Source organism: Podarcis liolepis, assembly GCF_965112155.1.
Source record: "Podarcis liolepis genome assembly, chromosome: 14".
In the NCBI taxonomy this organism is placed as follows: Eukaryota; Metazoa; Chordata; class Lepidosauria; order Squamata; family Lacertidae; genus Podarcis; species Podarcis liolepis.
This window is the reverse complement of record NC_139569.1, coordinates 47,822,867-47,842,091: the sequence shown is the minus strand read 5'-3', so window position 1 is coordinate 47,842,091 and position 19,225 is coordinate 47,822,867. Positions and strand designations below refer to the sequence as shown.

At 47.5% G+C, this 19,225-nt stretch overlaps 1 protein-coding gene across 2 annotated transcripts in view; it reads left to right on the top strand.

Moving 5' to 3' along the window:
* PRTG (protogenin) overlaps window positions 1-19,225 on the top strand; it is an 84,174-nt gene that overhangs the window by 19,972 nt on the left and 44,977 nt on the right. For both annotated transcript variants that reach the window (XM_083475609.1, XM_083475608.1), the window contains exons 3-7: window positions 15,202-15,346; window positions 15,631-15,764; window positions 16,001-16,138; window positions 18,008-18,166; window positions 18,782-18,941. In XM_083475609.1, the coding sequence (XP_083331735.1) occupies window positions 15,202-15,346; window positions 15,631-15,764; window positions 16,001-16,138; window positions 18,008-18,166; window positions 18,782-18,941 (736 nt within the window). The remainder of the gene's footprint in view (window positions 1-15,201; window positions 15,347-15,630; window positions 15,765-16,000; window positions 16,139-18,007; window positions 18,167-18,781; window positions 18,942-19,225) is intronic.

Here is a 19,225-nt window from a genome sequence, read left to right as displayed (position 1 = left end):
GTCCACCACTGGATCTTAAGTGCCACAAGGCCGCCACCATATGCAACAAGTCTTCCCCAACCTGGGGGGAGTGCTGCCTGGGGATGATGGGAGTTGTAGTCCAGAATCTCTGGAGGGCACCAGGTTGTAGAAGGCTGGTTTACAGCAGCATACCTGGGTTTGCCAGTGCACACTTAGGGTATCCTTATGCCAGCCTATGTGTGAAAAATGCATGATATAAAAATGACCCTCAAAGGAGTGCCCGGGAGAGCACTGGCACAAGCAGGGGCCTTGGCATGTCATTTCGTGGCTTTTGTGCCTGGGGCAGCACCTGCAAATCCCCGTGTTCCTATTTGTTAGTTTAGTTCTCCCAATGCTACGGAGGAGGTCTTTTAAGAAAGAAGGGGCAAGGAAGGCTTTTGCACTCCTGGTGAGAACCCTAAAACAGGCTCTTGATCACAAAGTGAAGCTTTGTAGACAGCATAGTCTCCAAGCTGTTAATAAAAATCTCCTATGATTTTTATACCAGCCTCATGAATTTAAGATTCCTGTTGTTTTCCATCATTTAATTGGACATTGCTTAGCCTTTATTATCAGAAGCTGAGTTGGATTTGAAATGCTGTCATAGGGAAGTTTAATTTTTAAAAAACCCTTTCTCCTCACTCCACCCAATAGTTCTCTCCATTCTTTTCAGTCCTGACAAGTGTCCTTCTTAGTGGTGGTTTGTACCCAGTGCTATTTTTTCCAGAAAAAGAGGTGCTGGGACTCACCACGAGCCTCCCTTGTTCTCCTGGAATGGCAGTGGTGCCCACCTGAGAGGTGCCGGAACTGAGTTCTGGTGAGTTCCGGATGAAAAAAGGGCCCTGTTTGTAGTTTTCTGTGGCTGTTTTCAGTCTGATCAACCTTTTTTACCCGGTGGAAACCTTGTCGTGTTAAAAAGCGTGTCAGACTCCTGGCTCTCTGCCAGCGGACATGATGGGCTGCAGCAGACGCCTACATGGATCTTTATCCTCCCTCACACAAACTATGTATTGTTTTGATTTGGCTTAATGGATGCTTTACGAAGGGATTTCAGTCTGGCTCCTAGCCAGCCTCTTGCTCTTCTACCCTTCAAAGCAAAAAGACTGTAATTCAAAAGGAACCAGGCACGTGGGCATGATTTTGGGGCTCTGCGTAGGACTTTGCTGCCTGCTCACTCTGCAGCAGGAACATGGAGTTTGGTTTTGGGAGAAGGGAATTGCCTGCCCCTTTGTTTGTGCTTGGCATTCCAGGACTAAAAGGCTGTGTTTGGGTTGTGCCCATTCCTCGGGAATTGTGGGTCAAATTCTTCCGTTTCTCCTGAGCTGCTCCAAGGCATGAAGTCAGCCCTGGTTTTTTCATCCAGATGTTGTGGACAACAACTCCCATCTGCTCAGTACTGACTTAAGTAGTGAATTTCTCCTCCTCCTCCTCTCTCTCTCTCTCTCTCTCTCTCTCCATGTGCATAATTTGGGCTGCTGTTCCAAGCTTTCAGGAAACCTAGGCTGGTTTGCCTGTGCATTGGATATTACCTTTGCAATTATCTCATGGGTTGCTCATGGTTTTTTCATATGGAGTGTCAGAATTTTGAGCTCCTGAAAATCTGAATTGAGGAGGAACCTAGAGGGCCATGAAGGACACTCAGTTGCTGTGGTGCATTTTATTACCATGCTGCAGAATGTTACATTCAGCAATTGGCTGGAGCGGATGTTGCCTGATGGAAAGGAGGATGCATCTTTCTACTTCCCACAGCAGCCCTTTGAGATCTGGCTCTTCCCTCAGCTACCGTATTTATGAGCTACTGCCCAAAGGTTTGGGAGCACAATACATACAGCCATGTGGGTCTTGCATCGATTTTGGAAAGGGGTTCCCGGCGAGGCCCAGGAAAACTTGGGAGTGTGGAGGCCCAGATCAAAGCAGGTGGAGGTCTGTGGCAATTGGAGGTCTTCTCTGCTGCAGGACATGAAAAGCACAGCCGGCTGCAGAAGGTGGAGCCTGCCTACCTGCAGTAACCTTGATGTTCTGCTTTATAAGTAACTGGAGTTATGGTGGCCAACATGAGCTGGTTCAAAAAAGGGGTTGGCAATTTTTTTTAGCCATGGGCCGGTCCACTGTCCCTTAGACCTTGTGGTGGGCCAGAGAAGTGGCATCGAGGGCAGGGGGAGCTGGAAGAAGAGGCAGTGGCGTAGCGTGGGTTGTCAGCACCCGGGGCAAGGCAAGTAATTTGTGCCCCCTAACCCGTGGATTTGCGCCCCCTAACCCTAACCCCCAGATGTTGCGCCCGGTGCGGCCGGGCCCCCCTGCAGCCCCCACGCTACGCCACTGAGAAGAGGTGAGGGGGGCAAGTAGTCCTCCGCCCCAGCCCCAGCTGCTATGCTTAACTTCCCTGGGGCTACCGCTTCTCGTGGGTAGGCAGAGCGAGCTCATCCACTCCACTCTCTGGCCCACAGGAGCACCAGGGTGACGGCGGTGGCGGAGGAAAGATGAGCGGCATGAAAGGGCTGGCTCCGGAGAGGGGCTGCTTAAAATGGCGCTCAGCCAGCCCCCTTCCTCCTCTAGGCAGGGCAGGGAGGAGCCAGGAGGAGGGAGGGAGGAGGCGCCACCACGATGTGTGGGGGGGTATGGAATGGCGCAGGGGGAAAAATGGCGCAGCCCGAATGAACAGAATCCCCATGCCAATCCATGGACAGTCTGTGGGCCAGATCCTGAAGGCAATTGGGCCTTATCCAGCCCATGGACCTTAGTTTGCCGACCCCTGGTTTAAAATAAGTGATTCATGCCATGTATTAGCAGGGTGTCTCCACAATACAGCTCTCTAGTAGTAAGTAGATTAAAAACGATTTGCAGGTGTCCTCCAAGGAGACCTGTGTTGCAGTTTTAAACAAAATCCTCATTTCATATGAAACAGGATCAGAGTAGAATGGCAAATTCCTGGGCAGAACCCTGCAGAACAATCGCTGCCATTTGCTCCTGGGCTGCTGCTGCCTGCCCCATCCCTGATTCCTGCTTGTGTTCTGTGGAAGGAAGGAAGGAAGGTGCTTGCTTCTTGGTTCACTGTTCTCAGAGAGTATTTTGCCACTCTGGAGGCAGAAGAACACAAGCCTGCTGTGCTCCGGTGGCTTTTTGATAGCAGCGGAACTGAGAGCTTTGCAACTAAGACTCAAGAGCTCTGGCTGTGTTTCCTGGGGCTCCTGGTTGTTCTTTAACGTGCCTGGGAAACATCTGTGGTTCTCCAGATATTGCTGGACTCGCAACTCCCAGCATAACCAGAAGTGATGGGAGATGGAATTCAGCAACAACTGGCCCCAGATGTTCCCCGCTCCAGTTGGCCTTCCACAGAAGAACACCCAAGTAGATTGTGCCCATGGTGGGCTATCTCTGTCTGGAACCCCCAGTAGCATCTGTTACTAAGGTAGCCTCTTCTTGCCATGTGACTGAGGGACAAGGGTGGCAACCCTTTTTGGCCCAAGGGCTACATTCACACTGGGCCAACCCTTGGGGGGGGGGCAGTAGATGCCACTGGTGTGTGTAGCCACCCCACACAAGATGTGGGTAGCATACCCCTCCCTCAGCTGATCTGTACTTATCAATTGATCTGATGTCTGGTGAGGAGATGTTTTGCGTCTTGCACCACGCTCTGGCGAGGTTTAAACCAGCACTGCATTGATTTTCTCTTTTTGTTGCACTGGAATCATTTGGTTAGCCAGCTCCTCTTGTAGGGGCACTTCTGCCATTGGTGGGGATTACACAGACCTTTTCCCCTTCAGCCTTCCGCTGCAAGCTGGTGCCCTCCAAATGTTGCTGGTCTACAACTCCCATCAACTGATGTAACCAGTGGTCTTGTGGCAATGAGTTTCACGAGCTTATAACACCTTCATATCCCCTATGTTGAGGCTGCGGCCTCTTATTTTTCTTAGATGACAGCCTTTGGCGACTAGTTAGGGCTTCATTTCTTAATAACATCAAAACATTCTGTTGTGCTTACTGTGAAATGAGTAAATACAGTATATTTTTTTTTTAAAAAAAAACCCTTCTGTGATTATGCAAACCTGTAATAATTAAAACAGAGCCCACATGTTATTGTCTACAGCCTTAAATACTGTTTTCTTCATTTGCTAGAACTTAAGGTCCTGTTAAGCTAGAACAGGGGTAGGCAACCTAAGGTCCGGGGGCCAGATCTGGCCCAGTCGCCTTCTAAATCTGGCCCACAGACGGTCCGGGAATCAGTGTGTTTTTACATGAGTATAATGTGTCCTTTTATTTAAAATGCACCTCTGGGTTATTTGTGGGGCATTGGAGTTCATTCATTTTCCCCCTTCAAAATATAGTCTGGCCCCCCTCAAGGTCTGAGGGACAATGGACCGGCCCACAGCTGAAAAAGTTTGCTGACCCCTGAACTAGAATCATAGAATCGTAGAGTTGGAAGGGACCCTGAGGGTCATCCATACTAACCCCCTGCAATGCAGGAATCCTACCCACAGCTGTCCCCGCCTGGGCTCAGACTATCAGTCTTCTGGTTAACAGCCAGCCATAGTCACCCTTTGTGCCACCTCCAGGCGCTTTTCTTAATTTTCTTTTATATGCATAAAACATATTTTGTGGGTGCCAGCTGACTAGATTCTCCCAAGGCAAACAGAGAGAAAAGTCTCACGACCCAAAAGGCGGGCATCACAATAGGACTAAAGCAGTTCATTTGCTAAAGACTTAAATAATAATTCCAGCCAAGCCAGTGGAGAAGGCAGGGGTGTGTTAGAAGAGTGAAAAGCAGCATTTGGGTTGCTGCCTCTGTACCCTAGGGGCCCAATCCTCCAGGCGCATCTTCCTTCCTTGCTCCCTTCTTCACTCCCCACTTGTTTGAGGGGGCGGGGGCAAGTGACTTTGTCCCCCAAGGGTCAACGGACCCACTCGCCTTTCCGTTCCCTTTCCCCTTCTCTGCTCTCCTGAGAGGGCAGCTGACATATGGTTAAGAAGTTAAATTTCATTCTGTTGCAGAGCCTCTCAGTGGTTTAAACCACTGCACAGGACAGAGGAGGCTGCTTGGTAGGAGGGGGGGGGGGGAGAGAGAACTGGCTGAAGCAGCCTTTGTGTGCTGCATCCTCCTCCTCCCCCCCCAGCCTTTCGCTTTGCTGCGATCAGGCCCTGCAAAGATTTGTCCAGGGCAAAGGTGATGAATTGAGCCTAGCAGGAGGGACAGATGGCCAGAATCCTCTCTCATTATTGCATCTGGAATCCCCGCCCCCCCTCGCTATTTATTGATGAAAGCTTTGTGTAATTACCTCTCTACGCAAGGCAGATTTATGCCCCTTCACAGCTCAAAGAAAAACACAATGTGGAAAACAAGAGTCATTCGGGCTTTGATCATGATTTCACAACGCCCTGACTCACAGCTCTTGCAAAGGTGCTCAGGGTTGCCGCTGGCAGAGCGCATGAGGGTACACATCGCCTCTGGCTTCCTTGCCATGCTGAGATATACCAGTTCCAAACAGCAGCATGTTGCTCTAGGTCACACCCAGGATGCCTCCTCTTTTCCCAAGAGGAGAAGCCTTCTGGTTTCTTACCCAGTCCCACTTGCTTTGTGATGTTTTGCTTACTGGTGGGACAGAGTGATGTAGGAGCTCACCCTGGCCTCTCCTACCTTTATGCTACCTGAAACGGGATGGGGACTGCAGAACAGGACTGTTTGCAAAACCATGTGCCTCTTTCTGGCACTCAATCCAGTGCTCTTCCGTCTGGCATTCTCCTTCAAAAAAATAATAATCAAAAATTATATTGCTCTGCATTGTGCAGTGGCTGAGCCTTTGCTTATCTGCCAGCACAAGTTGCCCCCTCTGCTGCATCTTTTGGAGGCACCAAACAGCCTCTAGGCTGCCTTGCAGGCCCAGGAACTCCTAAGCAATGAAAATGACTCTTCTGGGCTTGTGTAAGGGTCTTCAGTTGCCTCCCCTTCAATAAGTTTTTCACGCATGCTCAGGAGACTTTTTCTTTTCTTTTAATGAATGCACTTGCATTGTCTCTTGCTGCCTTTGCAGAGGTTCCCCTGGGACCTCCGAATACAAAGGGGGAGGGGAGCAGAGGGGCTATGCCTGCAAGGTGCTGGTGCAATCCCATTGACTCCCAGGGCTCAGGGCTTCGAATTGTGATCAGGGCAGTTTGCAGCAAAAAGTGGACAGCTCATGCATCTGTTCCTTGGGGTTCGGCCACACACAAACTACCGAAAAATATTTAAAATGGAAAGGAGTGGGTCGTTTTCCTCTGTCTGCCCCTGAATGTCTTTGAACATGCCGAAGAAGCAGGTGAAGAGGAAATGCCACTCATCTTGGGCTTCCTGTTGCCTCCACACCTCTCTGATTTGTCCAGAATGGAACATTTGTGTTTTCCCTTTTGGGGATAGCCATACGTGTTCCGCATCTAGCCAGTGTGAGCATCTACAGTGGTACCTCGGGTTACAGACGCTTCAGGTTACAGACTCCGCTCACTCAGAAATAGTACCTCGGGTTAAGAACTTTGCTTCAGGATGAGAACAGAAACCGCGCGGCAGCAGCGGGAGGCCCCATTAGCTAAAGTGCTGCTTCAGGTTAAGAACAGTTTCAGGTTAAGAACAGACCTCCAGAACGAATTAAGTTCTTAACTTGAGGTACCACTGTATATCTATATTATATTGTGTGAGCAATATGTGGGTGTTCTCATGGTAATACATAACCCAGTCTTGAAATTGCTGCTTCTTATACAGAGTCAAACTTTGTCCATCTAGCTCACTGTTGCCATTCTAAATTGACGGACAGTGGCTCTGAATCTTGGACCTTTTGTATGCAAAACCACTGAGTTATGCAGCCTTCCCTTAAAAATAGAGAGAGCTTCTAGTCCTCATGGTTCTGAACAAAGCACTTTATTTCAAAAGCCACATTTCCACAATGTGGTTGAGCTCTTTAAGTCCTTCCCCCTCCCCAGGGATCCCTGGGAACTACATTTCCAGAAGGGGACGTGGTAATTGTGAGCTGTCAAGTCCTAGGAAATGCAATTTGGAGGGCTTGTTCTGTGTGCTTTGCTCATCTGCCTGGCCTAGATTGTAATAATAATAATAATAATAATAATAATAATAATAATAATAATAATAATAATAATAATATATTTATACCCCAGTTTCCCCAGCCACTCTGGGCGGCTCCCAATCGAGTGTTAAATACAATACAGCATTAAATATTAAAAACTTCCCTAAACAGGGCTGCCTTCACATGTCTTTTAAAAATAGGATAGCTGCTTATTTCCTTGACATCTGATGGGAGGACGTTCCACAGGGCGGGTGCCACTACCGAGAAGGCCCTCTGTCTGGGAAGGGGGTCAGCTGTGGCTGCTGGTGTTTCCCAGCAGGCAGGGGGAAATGATCCACATATGAGATCAATTTCTGATGATTTGTGCATGTGCTGGGCAGGTGAGAGGGAACTGCTGAAATGCAGGTTTAATATAATCTTCGCAAATGGGTTAGTGAGACTTTAGGAGGCACTTGGAAGATGCAGAGCTGATTTCCCAACAGCATTTTCCGCAAGGGGAAAAGTGTTTCTGGCTGGTATGCACTGGACAATCCTGGTGTTTGGATATAGCTCTGGACCATGCCCCCCCCCTAAAATGTTGCTGCTTGTTGGCTGGGATGCCTCCCATCCTTGTACAAGGGGAATTGAAAATGAGTGGACAAGTCCAGAGAACCTCAGATGCTGTGATGGGGAGGGGTGAGAAGAGCTGAGCAGGGGTGGCTTCCAGAGCTTGGGGGTGGGGCGTGGGGGGTGTCAGGATAGGGCTTCACTAACTTGCATTGCTCCTTCCCCTCCTTGTGATTAGCTAAATTAGTCTTCACCAGCCTGGTGGCTTCCAGATGTTTTGAACTGCAGCTCCCAGCAGTCCTGGCTAGCATGGAAAACAAAACAAAACATCTTAAACAGGTAGCTAGTTGAAACTTAGTTTTAATCCATTTTAAATCTGCATGCGTTTCCATAAGAATGCAAGAAGAATCCTGTGGGATGAGGCCAAAGGTCCAGCATCCTGTCATCACAATGGCCAGTCAGATGCACCCCACTTAGAAACCTGGAAGCAGGATCCAAGCACAACATCCGCATCCTTCATAAGATGGAAACAAGAGCTCTGAAGACAAAAAGCATGCTTGGTTTTTAGATGGCACGTGGATGCATATTGCAGCAGGTATCATCTTAGAAGATGATATTCTAATAATATATTTCTATGGTTTTATTGCTTGTGATTTTAGACTGTCTTGGGGGGGCGAGTTGTGTGGCTGAAAAACAACATACAAATTCTGGGAATATATACATCCCATCTGGTGTGAAAGTGAAGAGAGAATAGTTCCTTGAAGGCGCTGCCAGACACCTGCAGTTTTTATATGTACCTACCTTAAAATTGAGTCACTTTAAAAGTTTTGCCCAATTCGTAGGAAATAGATACCGTATTTTTTGTCCTATAGGGCGCACCGGCCCATAGGACACACCTCGTTTTTGGGGGGGGAAATGAATAAAAAAAAATTATCCCCCCCCACCGCGGCTGCCGCCCCAAGCCTTGCGCACACCTGCCCGAAGCACGGGGCACCCTCCGGAGGGCTCCCCGTGCTTCGGGCAACAGGCTGCTGCCCCAAGCCTCGCGCGCTCGGCGGGACCTCCTGCCGGGCGCGCAAGGCTTGCGGACACTCGCCGGGGCTGCAGGCTGCTGCCCGCAAGCCTTGTGAGCCCGCGGGAACTCCTGCTGGGCTTGCAAGGCTTGCGGATAGCTTCCTGAAGCCTGGAGAGCGAGAGGGGTCGGTGCGCACCGACCCCTCTCGCTCTCCAGGCTTCAGTGAAAGCCTGCATTCGCCCCATAGGACGCACACACATTTCCCCTTCATTTTTGGAGGGGAAAAAGTGCGTCCTATGGGGCAAAATTTTTGGTAGATAGATAAGTGGCTTATAAGCAAACCTTTTTTTACACAGTACTTCAATGTACTGTCAATTACAGTGTGCCTTACATCTTTGTCAAGAAAGTTTTTCCTAATTATAAAGCTTTTCCTTATGGTAGCCTTGTTAAACCTTTCAAGATCCAACACACCACATTCTTTGAATTATTTTAAAAGAAAATAAAACAAATATATTCACATGACTATTTGACAGAAGAGCATATGAACCATGAAAACCACAATGAATTTTTTGGAGACAATTTATTTGGCAACACCAAATAAACAAGACTTCCAGAAATCAATTTTGTCCATACCCTGTTTTGTTTTGTTTTAAATCTTAAATAATATGTTAATTTTGGCATTGGAGCTAATTCCCAAAGCTTGCTTAGCCACTCAATACTCTGAGGTGATATTTGAGCCTTCCATTTCTGGGCAAACAACATTCTTGCTGCTGTTAAATAGATCAAAAGCAGCCACCTCCAACCTAGTGTTGCTCTCCAGATGTTTGGGACCACCCCTCTCACCAACCCCAGCCAAGATGGCTGTGTGATGCTGAGACGGATGGGAGTGGTAGTGCAATAACATCTGGGAGACACCAGGTTGAGGAAGGATGATCAAACGGATGGATCGATTAATGCAAAAACACTGAACCCAAAACTTTTCTTGCTGAAGCATCATTCCTTTTCCATTGTGGGGGCCAAGGCTGTTGGCAGCCGGGTGACAAGAGGCAACATTGGCTGCTGCTACTTCATCTATTTCATGAGCTCCCTGCCCTCCCAAGCGCTGCAGCACTGAGCTGCCTAAACCAAAACACGAGTTGTCTAGGTGATTCCCTTTTCCAGGCAGTTGCCCACAAGGGACTGGTCTGAAAACATGGCGTGTATTTTATTTCTGAATGAACCCAGATGTGGACAGGACTCAAGAGGGGGAAAGGAAAATATATTAACGCTCCGCCATAGCAACAACTATCACTCACTGTGTTTATGTTACAGTAGCACCACTGATTGATTGATGCTGCTATAAAGCAAACTCTTGGGAGAACATTTCTTCTTATAAACAAAAAATAAATAAGGAACAAGGGAGATGGGGGAAGGCTGTGGAGAATGACAGATATATTTGGGCAGCATCTATGTGTACCCCAGCAACCCTGTTCCTCCAGTCTTTCCACCGTGAACCATCTGACAGCCAGAGCCCATACCTTGTTCCCTGAACCCTGAGGAGGAGACACCTTTGCTGCTGGACTCAGGCACCTGGGAGGGTCAGGAGAGCCCTGAGTAGCTTTCTCCAAGGCAGTCCCCACAGCTTGAAAAACCAGCCGCTACAGACAAGGGCACCAGCACTTTAACTGGACAGGTGGTGCATGGGTGAAGGGGCTTCTATCTTGACTCCCTGCCCAGACTAGAGAGTTCTGCTGGTTGCTCCAAGATGTTTCTGAGACAACTTGCCTCAGTTGCAGGACTGCTTAGCTCAAGTCCTTAACTAGCACCTTAGTCCTTATTCAAAACCTGGCTTGGCCCCTGTTCCAGAACCCAGAGCCTATTTATCTCATAATAACCTACCCAAGAAGAGCCCTGCTGCAGCAAGATCAGACCAAAGAGGGGGACCCACTGTTGAATAGTTTGTTTAAATGTTAGGGTTCATTATTGTTTCACAGGATGTGTACCACTTTAAAAGCCAGGGTCATATCCTGACCTAGTTTTTACAGCTGTGTAGCAGGTGCTGATAAGTCACTGTAATTAGCTGTGTCAGCAATTGTGAATGATATATAATGTGCAGTATGTACCTTACTCTGCCCTGGTGGGTGGGTGGGTGACGATTATAGACACTATGTAAGATGTGTGTTTGGGAAGTTGTTATTAAACCTTGCAAAGATATCTTTGCGTCTCTTCAGTGTTTCCATCTGTGTGGTCTGCTCTGCACACACTCTGCGACATGTTTCAATGCCCAGTGGCTCTGGCGGGGGGCGGGGGCGGAGAGTGGGCATCACTGGTGTGCATGTGTCCCGGGGGCATGGTGTGGCGCCCTCAGGGCGCCCGTGGGGGGCAGCCGCAATGGCACCCTACTGGGATCGTGATTTCAGGGGCGGTGCATTCCCTCCGCACCCCTGTTCCTCTGCCAGTGCCAATACCCACCTGTTTTCACAATGGCCAACCAGTTGCGCATTAGGGGAAGCCTGAAAGTAGGACCTGAACGCAACAGCAGCACTCTCGCCACCTGTGACTCCCAACAGCTGGTATTCAAAGGCATTCCACCTCTGGCAGTGGAGGTGGTGGAACATAACCATCATGGCTAGTAGCCATTGAGAGCCTTGTCCTCTTCCATGAATGAGGTTGTCTTAATCCTCTTTTGGAGCCATCCAAGTTGGCCATCACTGCCTGCTTGGGAAGCCAGTTCCATAGTTTTAATTACCATATTTTTCGCTTTATAAGATGCACCAGACCATAAGACGCACCTAGTTTTTGGAAGAGGAAAACAAGAAAAAAAATATTCTGAATCTCAGAAGCTGCACAGTGAAAGCAGCAATCCCTCTTGCTGTTCTAGCTTCTGTGATAGCTGCGCAGCCCGCATTCACTCCATAAGACACATTTGCCCTTACTTTTTAGGAGGGAAAAAGTGAGTCTTATAGAGCAAAAAATACGGTATACTCTGTGTGAGGAAGCAATTTATTTTGCTAGTCCTGAATCTCCCATCTCCCAACATTCAGCTTCACTGCATGGCCCCACTTCACATTCTTATATACCTCCATCGTGTCTCCTGTTACTCACATGTTTAAAAAACTAAAAAAACCCTTTCCTTGTAACGGAGTTTCATCATCCTCTCAATCGTTTTGGTTGCCCCTTTCTGAAACTTTTTGAGCTCTACAATATCTATTTGGGAGTGAAGTGACCAAAATTGTACACAGTATTCCAAGTGCAGACACACCAAAATGATCAAGGTGATATTAGCAGTTTTCTTTCCAAATTCATTTAATATTTTTTTCTAACATGGAATTCACCTTATTCACAGCTGCTATGCAATAAATTGTTCATTTAAAAATCTCATAAAGTGGCTCATGATATACATTAAAACCATTATGTAACAATAAGTAAGAACAGTCAAAATATCCAGATAGTAATACCACCTAATTTTAGTAACAACCACAGCCATAGCAACAACAAAGATCTCGGTTTCGACAGTCAGGAGATGGCCAGGTAAACAGAAATGTCTCTGTAGGGTAGCATTGCAAACAGCTCACAAAGTTTATACACATCTAGTCTGTTACTAAATTAAGTAGCAGACAATATATTATTTCTCTGTGCTTTGATTCTGGAATTCTTGCAAGTTTGTGGCTCCCTTTTAAGGAGTCAAATGTAATCTGCTCCGCATTCTCCAAAGACTTATTTGCATTTGTAGTTTTAGATATGAAAGGCCTTATTCCTTTGGTGTTTTTGTTTGTAAAGCCCAGTAAACTGAGAATCAAGCTGTGTTGCCCAGAGATAAGCCCCATGTTTTTCAGTCCTGATTTGAAAAGCAGTGGCTCTTGAAGAAAGCTTAGGGGAAACTCCTGCTCAAGGAAATTAAATCAACTGTCTGTTAATCATACCATGTGCCAACCCCCACACCACTCTCCCAATCGAGGGACCGTTAGATGTCCCTTTCTGAGCCTTGGTTGCGATAAAGGGGGGGGGCGGACCCATAAGGAAAACTCATTTCCATGCGGCTGGCCAATAAGTGCTTCACAGTAGCTTGCATGCCAGGAAACATTGCATGTGATGCAATGACACAGTTTTTATTAAAGATAAATTGCATACCATAAAGCAATTTCTGCAGCAGTGAAGTCTGAGGGCCAAACTGGTCAGCAACTTTCAGTCCCCTTGAGTCAAATTCTGCCCACTTGTCAGCCTGGGGAGGCAAAAGAGGTGTGGTGCCATCTGTGGCAAGAGGCTTAGCTGGTTGGCAGTCGGGTGATGGGATCAGAGGCTGGGAATGACCCCGGTGTTGTTCCATTGGTAGCCTGTGGCAGAAAAGTAAAATGCTGCAACAGAATTTGAACCATCACAGCCATCTCTAGTGGCCCTGTGGGAAAATGAGTGGCTGACTGGTCTACTCTGTCTTCCAATAAACTGAGCCTTGAGGCACTATTTTGTTTCCCTGTCCTTAATGTTTGTTTTCTGTGCTGAGTGACCTTGCATTTATTGCCTGTGTCTTATCAGTCTTAGGGCTTGTAGATTTGCAGCTTAATGTTGCAGATAAGGTAGTCCTGTAGCCCTTGCAACCCAGGACGAGGAAGAAAGGGCAGCTTCTTTTTGCGGGGGCTCTTCCTCTCCTACCAGGTGCAGCTTTCTACATAGAAAAGTGAGTTGGGTTTTCTTTCCCTGAAATCTGATTGCAGGCACCTTTCTCTCATGCAATCACTAGCGTATTTTGGCCTCATCTGATTCATCAAATGGTTAACCTCCAAGGTTTCTTAGCCATAAATCCCACCTGCAGCTCACCTTTCCAGTGCCTCTCAAGAACATCAGCACTAGGTCTGCAACTTCTTAATTGTCTAAATCATTTTTAAAAATACAGTGGTACCTCAGGGTACAGATGCTTCAGGTTACAGACTCCGCTAACCCAGAAATAGTACCTCGGGTTAAGAACTTTGCTTCAGGATGAGAACAAAAATCGTGTGGGGGCTGCGCGAGGCCCCATTAGTTAAAGTGGTACATCAGACTAAGAACAGTTTCAGGTTAAGAACGGACCTCCAGAACGCATTAAGTTCTTAACCCGAGGTACCACTGTACTCTGCTAAAAGGTGTCTCAGTTTAGTGATGAACTGAAGACTATACTCCAGTTTCTTGAATTTCCCCTCCCCCCTCCCTCAAAAAATAGGCCTCCATCTTCCTCTCTTCTAATTTCAGCGGGTGTGGGGTTTCCTTATGAGGTGGCCAGGGGTGATGTGCTTGTGTGTTTTTTCTTTGCTTCACCTACCTCTCCAGCATTTTGTGTCTTCCTTAGCTGCCCACATTTGCTGCTTTGAAAAAAAAAAGCCTCATGGGAAGAGCTACTTTATGGAAATCTTCTGTTGGACTTTAAATCAAAGTCTCACAACAAATGAAACTGATCTGTAGAAAACATCACTTGAAAAAAAGAGAGAATGCATGTATTTTTGTAAATGACAAAATCTTTAATATTTATTTTTTTTAATAAAGTTTGGGAAGCTAGGCAGGCTGGATACTGTGTGAGATCGCTGTACCTGCTGGTGGTTGTTGCTTTAAAAAAAATTCAAACCAATATCTTGAAAAGTACAAAGTAGAAAAAAGGTAGTGATTTGCACAGTAGATTGCTTCCCGGTGCTTTGCAGGAGATCCCAGCTGCGGGTGATGTGGGGTCTTTAGGAAGCGTCTGTGGAAACTGGCAGTAGTACATTGTTTGTTAACGAAGTGCTGTGTTTGGTTTTTGTTCTGCTTCAGAACTTACTTGGCTCCTTTTTACTCATATGCATATGCAAATGTAATGCATTAATTGATTGGCTAATAGACCAAAGGGATGCGGGTGGTCTAAACCACAGAGCCTAGGGCTTGCCGATCAGAAGGTCGGTGGTTTGAATCCTTGCGACTGGGTGAGCTCCCGTTGCTCGGTCCCAGCTCCTGCCTACCTAGCAGTTTGAAAGCACATCAAAGTACAAGTACCGGTGGAAAGGTAAACGGTGTTTCCGTGCGCTGATCTGGTTCGCCAGAAGCGGCTTAGTCATGCTGGCCACATGACCCCGGAAGCTGTCTGCGGACAAACGCCGGCTCCCTTGGCCTATAGAATGAGATGAGCATGCAACCCCAGAGGCGTCCGTGACTGGACCTAACAGTCAGGGGTACCTTCTTTACCTTTACCTAATTGACCAAAACCCATATGACTGATTGGCTAGGATTTCTGTAACCCACCCATTGTAGCAAGATGTCATTGCAGTAGCTCTTGTTTGCCTGAAGCAACCTCCTTAGAGCAGCCTGGCTGGGGCTGATGGGCTTTGTAGTCCAAAACAGCTGGAGGGCACTAGGTTGGAGAAGGCTACTCTAGAGCATAGTGCATTTGGGCAGCATCAAATGAAATGGATGCTTAATGGAATTTCAGTTTAGTTGCAAGGATATATCCTTGTGAGACTGGTTCATTCATCTGTTGTTTAAACTGATCTCTCTTTAGAGGCTGTTTTTCAAAGAAGAAAAGAATGTGTTCTTCTTAATAGGATAATGTATTCATTTTGCTTTTTGCTTGTTTTCTGTCTTAATTCTCAAGCTTTCATTTTTCTCCCCCTCTTTTAGCTATGTCTGCATTTGAAATTCAGCCACTTCCAGTGGAGGCGCATGAAGGGAGTGTGGCTCGCTTTGCATGTAAAATCTCTGCCAACCCTCCTGCCATCATCACCTGGGAGGTGAATCGGACAACCTTGCCAATAGCCATGGACAGGTATGGATACTTGGTTCTCTTCCACTAAACCTCTTTATTACACCTGCATCTTACCATTCTTGCAAGAAGTTCAGGGCAGCAGTGTGTGTCGGGGTTGTCCCATTTTATTAGGGGACCGAGGTTAGGCTAAGAGAACATACGGTCACCCAGTGAGCTTAATGGCTGAGCAGGGATCCAAACTCTGGTCTCCCTGGGGCCAAGTTCAGCATCCTGCTCTGCTCATCATACTGGTTCTCTGATTCATTCTGAAACTCTTCTCCCCTCCCTTTCCACCATCCTTTCAGAATAACTGCATTGCCGACGGGAGTGCTGCAGATCTATGGCGTCCAACAGAAGGATGCTGGGAATTACCGCTGTGTCGCCACAACAGTTGCCAACCGGCGCAAAAGTGTCGAGGCGATGCTCACGGTTGTCCCAGGTATCCTGATAATATCTTGCTGACTCTAGCATTGCTCCATTGCATCACCTGCAGGCACTGACTTCCCTCATGGGACAACTGCCCAGATTTTCACTGCGGGTCTATTCCTTCATAATTTGGGGCCTGATCCTAAGACTTGCTGTGCCACATTCATGTTTGGTGGGTCTCTGCGTGTATGTCAGCTGTGCGTTTCCATTTAACTCTCTGCTTGCTTGTGCTTCTTATTTTTTTTTAAGCCTCCAACATTAAGCTTTTCCACAAGCCATCCATCATAGCTGGTCCTCAGAACATCACAACTTCCCTCCACCAAACTGTCATCTTTGAATGCATTGCCACAGGGAATCCAAAGCCTATTGTTTCCTGGAGCCGTTTAGGTGAGTCCTGAAACCGATCTTTGGCTCTTCACTTTGGGCAAATTGAAGACGATCTCCTCTTACATTTCCACCATCATTGTGCCAGATGAGGAAAAGGAGGAGAGAAAGAGATGATCCAGGAGTTCCTCTTGTTTCCAATTTGTGTTTTCACACTGTTGCTGTAGAACCAGGTTGGGGGCTGGGAGTGCAGTGATCAAATGAATGCTGAGATCAGTGCTGGGGGAGAATCCTCCAGGACTTCCCTGGTAGGAGGCAAGAGTTTCTCCACAGACTAGTCAATGTGGAAGGAGTGTAGGAAACTTGACAGGCACTTTCCATCCTCTAAAGCAATGGGGAGAGGGAGCTGCATTCCTCCAGGGGTCATGCATGAGGAAGGGCTTAAGCTCAGCAGCAGAGCATATGCTTTGCATGCAGAAGGCTCCAATGTGGCATATCCAGCCTGAAACCCTGAAGAGGCACCACTAGGTCTGTGGTTGAGAATCCTGGGCTAGATGGATCCAGTGATCCAACTGGGTAAAACGCAGCTTCCTATGTTGAGGGTCACATGCCAGTGGTGTGGGGGTGCCGGAACCCCCTCCCTCCCTACACCCCTTCTCTGTCTCACACACAACATGCCCCATTCATATTTTTTCTCGCACACGCCACATGGCCCATCCCCTCCAACCATTCACATGCTTACAAGCACATGCTCCATTCATTCACAATCTCTCTTATGTGCACACAACCACCCATTTACATACAGAAACATGCACCTCCTTCATCCATCCATTCTCTTACACCCACAATCTGTTTCCAACCCCTTCTTCTTCCCCTGTGGTTCTGGCCCAGATTGGGAGGCCCATGCCAGCACTTTGCATCAGGAAAAACCTCCCATTCACTCCAGTGAGATATAAAATTCACCCCATACAAACTGCAGCTGTGTATTGGGGGGAGAGGCTATTGTGGATCAGGATCTTAGGATGGTGGATAGGATTCCTTTGCTCCTTGCTCATCCAAATGGGCCCCCTGTGTCTTCTGCTCAAATTGGGGAAAGAAGCTTCCATTAATTTCAGGTGGAATGCCTTTTCCTCTGCAGCTGCAGGCCAAATATCATCCAGACTAAGACTCTGACATAGGGATTAATTCTTTTGCCACTGCTGTGACGCCAGTGCAGTTCTGGCCTCTGCGCCTGCTGTCTTCATAGAAGAAAAGCTCCCTTTGGAGCATATGGGAGCTTTTTCCCAAACTGCAGCTCTGGCCATGCTCTTAAAGCTTCCCAGGCCCCACAGAGTCAGCTGTGCCAGTGCAAAGCTTGCATGCTGTAAAAGAAGCAGGATTGCAGTTGATGAGCAACAGCACTGCAGGCAAGACTTGTCTTGTGTAGAAGGATCCGGTGGCCATTGCCCCTTCACAAATGGGATGTCTGGAACTGGATGTTACCTGTTGGGGTCAGCTTTGCTACAGTGGTTGGAAAGTGTTTAAGAAGCAGGAAGTATGGGAATGCCGAGGGTAACGTCAGCACTGTTCCAGGACTGAAGAGGTTATGCCTATGCAAGTGTTGGGGATCAGGTCAGGATGCTTTCACCCAATTCTTACTAGCTAGATGTCCATCAAACAAATTCTAGAATGAATTAGACTGGAGGTGGCTCACCTGTGGTCCTCTGAGATGTTGTGGGACTGCAGGTTCCATTACCCCTAACCACTGGCCATGTGGGCAGATGGAAAGTCTACAGGTTAGCCACCCCTGGATTGGATTCTTCGCTGAAGAATAGACTGGTGTTGAGCCCTCACAAAGAGAAACCTGGGCAGTGAAGGGGGACTTCAGAAGGTGGAATTGGTTTCTCCACCACCAAAGAACATCTTCATTGCTGGCTTGTTTTCCCCAAACAGACCATAAATCCATTGACGTTTTCAACACTCGTGTGCTTGGGAATGGGAATCTCATGATCTCGGATGTGAAAGTACAGCACTCTGGAGTTTACATCTGCCGTGCTACAATTCCTGGCACGCGCAACTTCACCACTGCGATGGCAACACTTGTTGTGCTAGGTGAGCTGACTTTGAAAGCCTCTCAGGGTTGGGTGTCAAGCAGATTTAGCCACTGAAGAAATGGTGTTACTCATTCAACATCAGGCTTTGAGAACCTGGTGTACTCTGGTGTTTTTAACTACAATTCCCATCAGTCCCAGGCAGCACAAGCATACTGTGTTACTCTGGAACAAAGCCTTCCTGTTGAGTGAAGGGTCTTGTTGCTTGGGCTGGTGAGGCTGAACTGTGAAAATAAAGCAGATGAGGAGGCTCTGTAGAAATACTCTACAGGAGGCATTTTATATTGGCACAGAAGCAGAGATCCCCTCATGTGGCACTTGATCTTAAATTTCATGCCTGTCCTAACCCAGAGGCTTGAAGTGGTGGGTGATGACGCAGGGTATGGAACACCTGTAAAATAGCCAAATAGCATCTCATTAGAAATGGCTCCTACTTTGCAACTGCTTCCTGTTCCTCCCTCTTCCCACAAGAAAGCCACTCCGGACAAAGGTGCCTTGTAACTCTGCCCCCCAGGTGCTCTGCATTTGGCAAGACTCTACAGGAAAGGGTTTAACATATTCTGGGATCTTGTCTGAGAAAGATTTTGGTTTCAACTTTTGTTTCATAATCCCTCAGCTCCCCCTTCGTTTGTGGAGTGGCCGGAAAGCTTGACGAGGCCTCGAGCTGGCACAGCTCGTTTTGCCTGCCAGGCAGAAGGCATCCCAGCACCCAAGATGTCCTGGCTGAAGAACGGGAGGAAGATCCATTCCAACGGCAGAATCAAAATGTACAACAGGTGAGAATGGCCAGCTGCCCAATGACTCTGGAGCTATTGAGGACGTGTGGGGAGAGGTGCTGCTCCCAAGGCAGAGAGGTGGATTTGGGGGTGTCACAGTGAAGAATTGGCAGGTCTGACCCATGGATGGCGTGGCAGTGTATTCATTCCAGTGTGGCATGTGGATTGGAGCATCTTTGCAGTTGGTTGTTTTTTTAATTTTGAATAATTCCAATCATGTTCTTTCCATTATTTATGTGCCTTTTTAATAGGAGTGAGCAGAATAAATCCCTAACAATGGTACT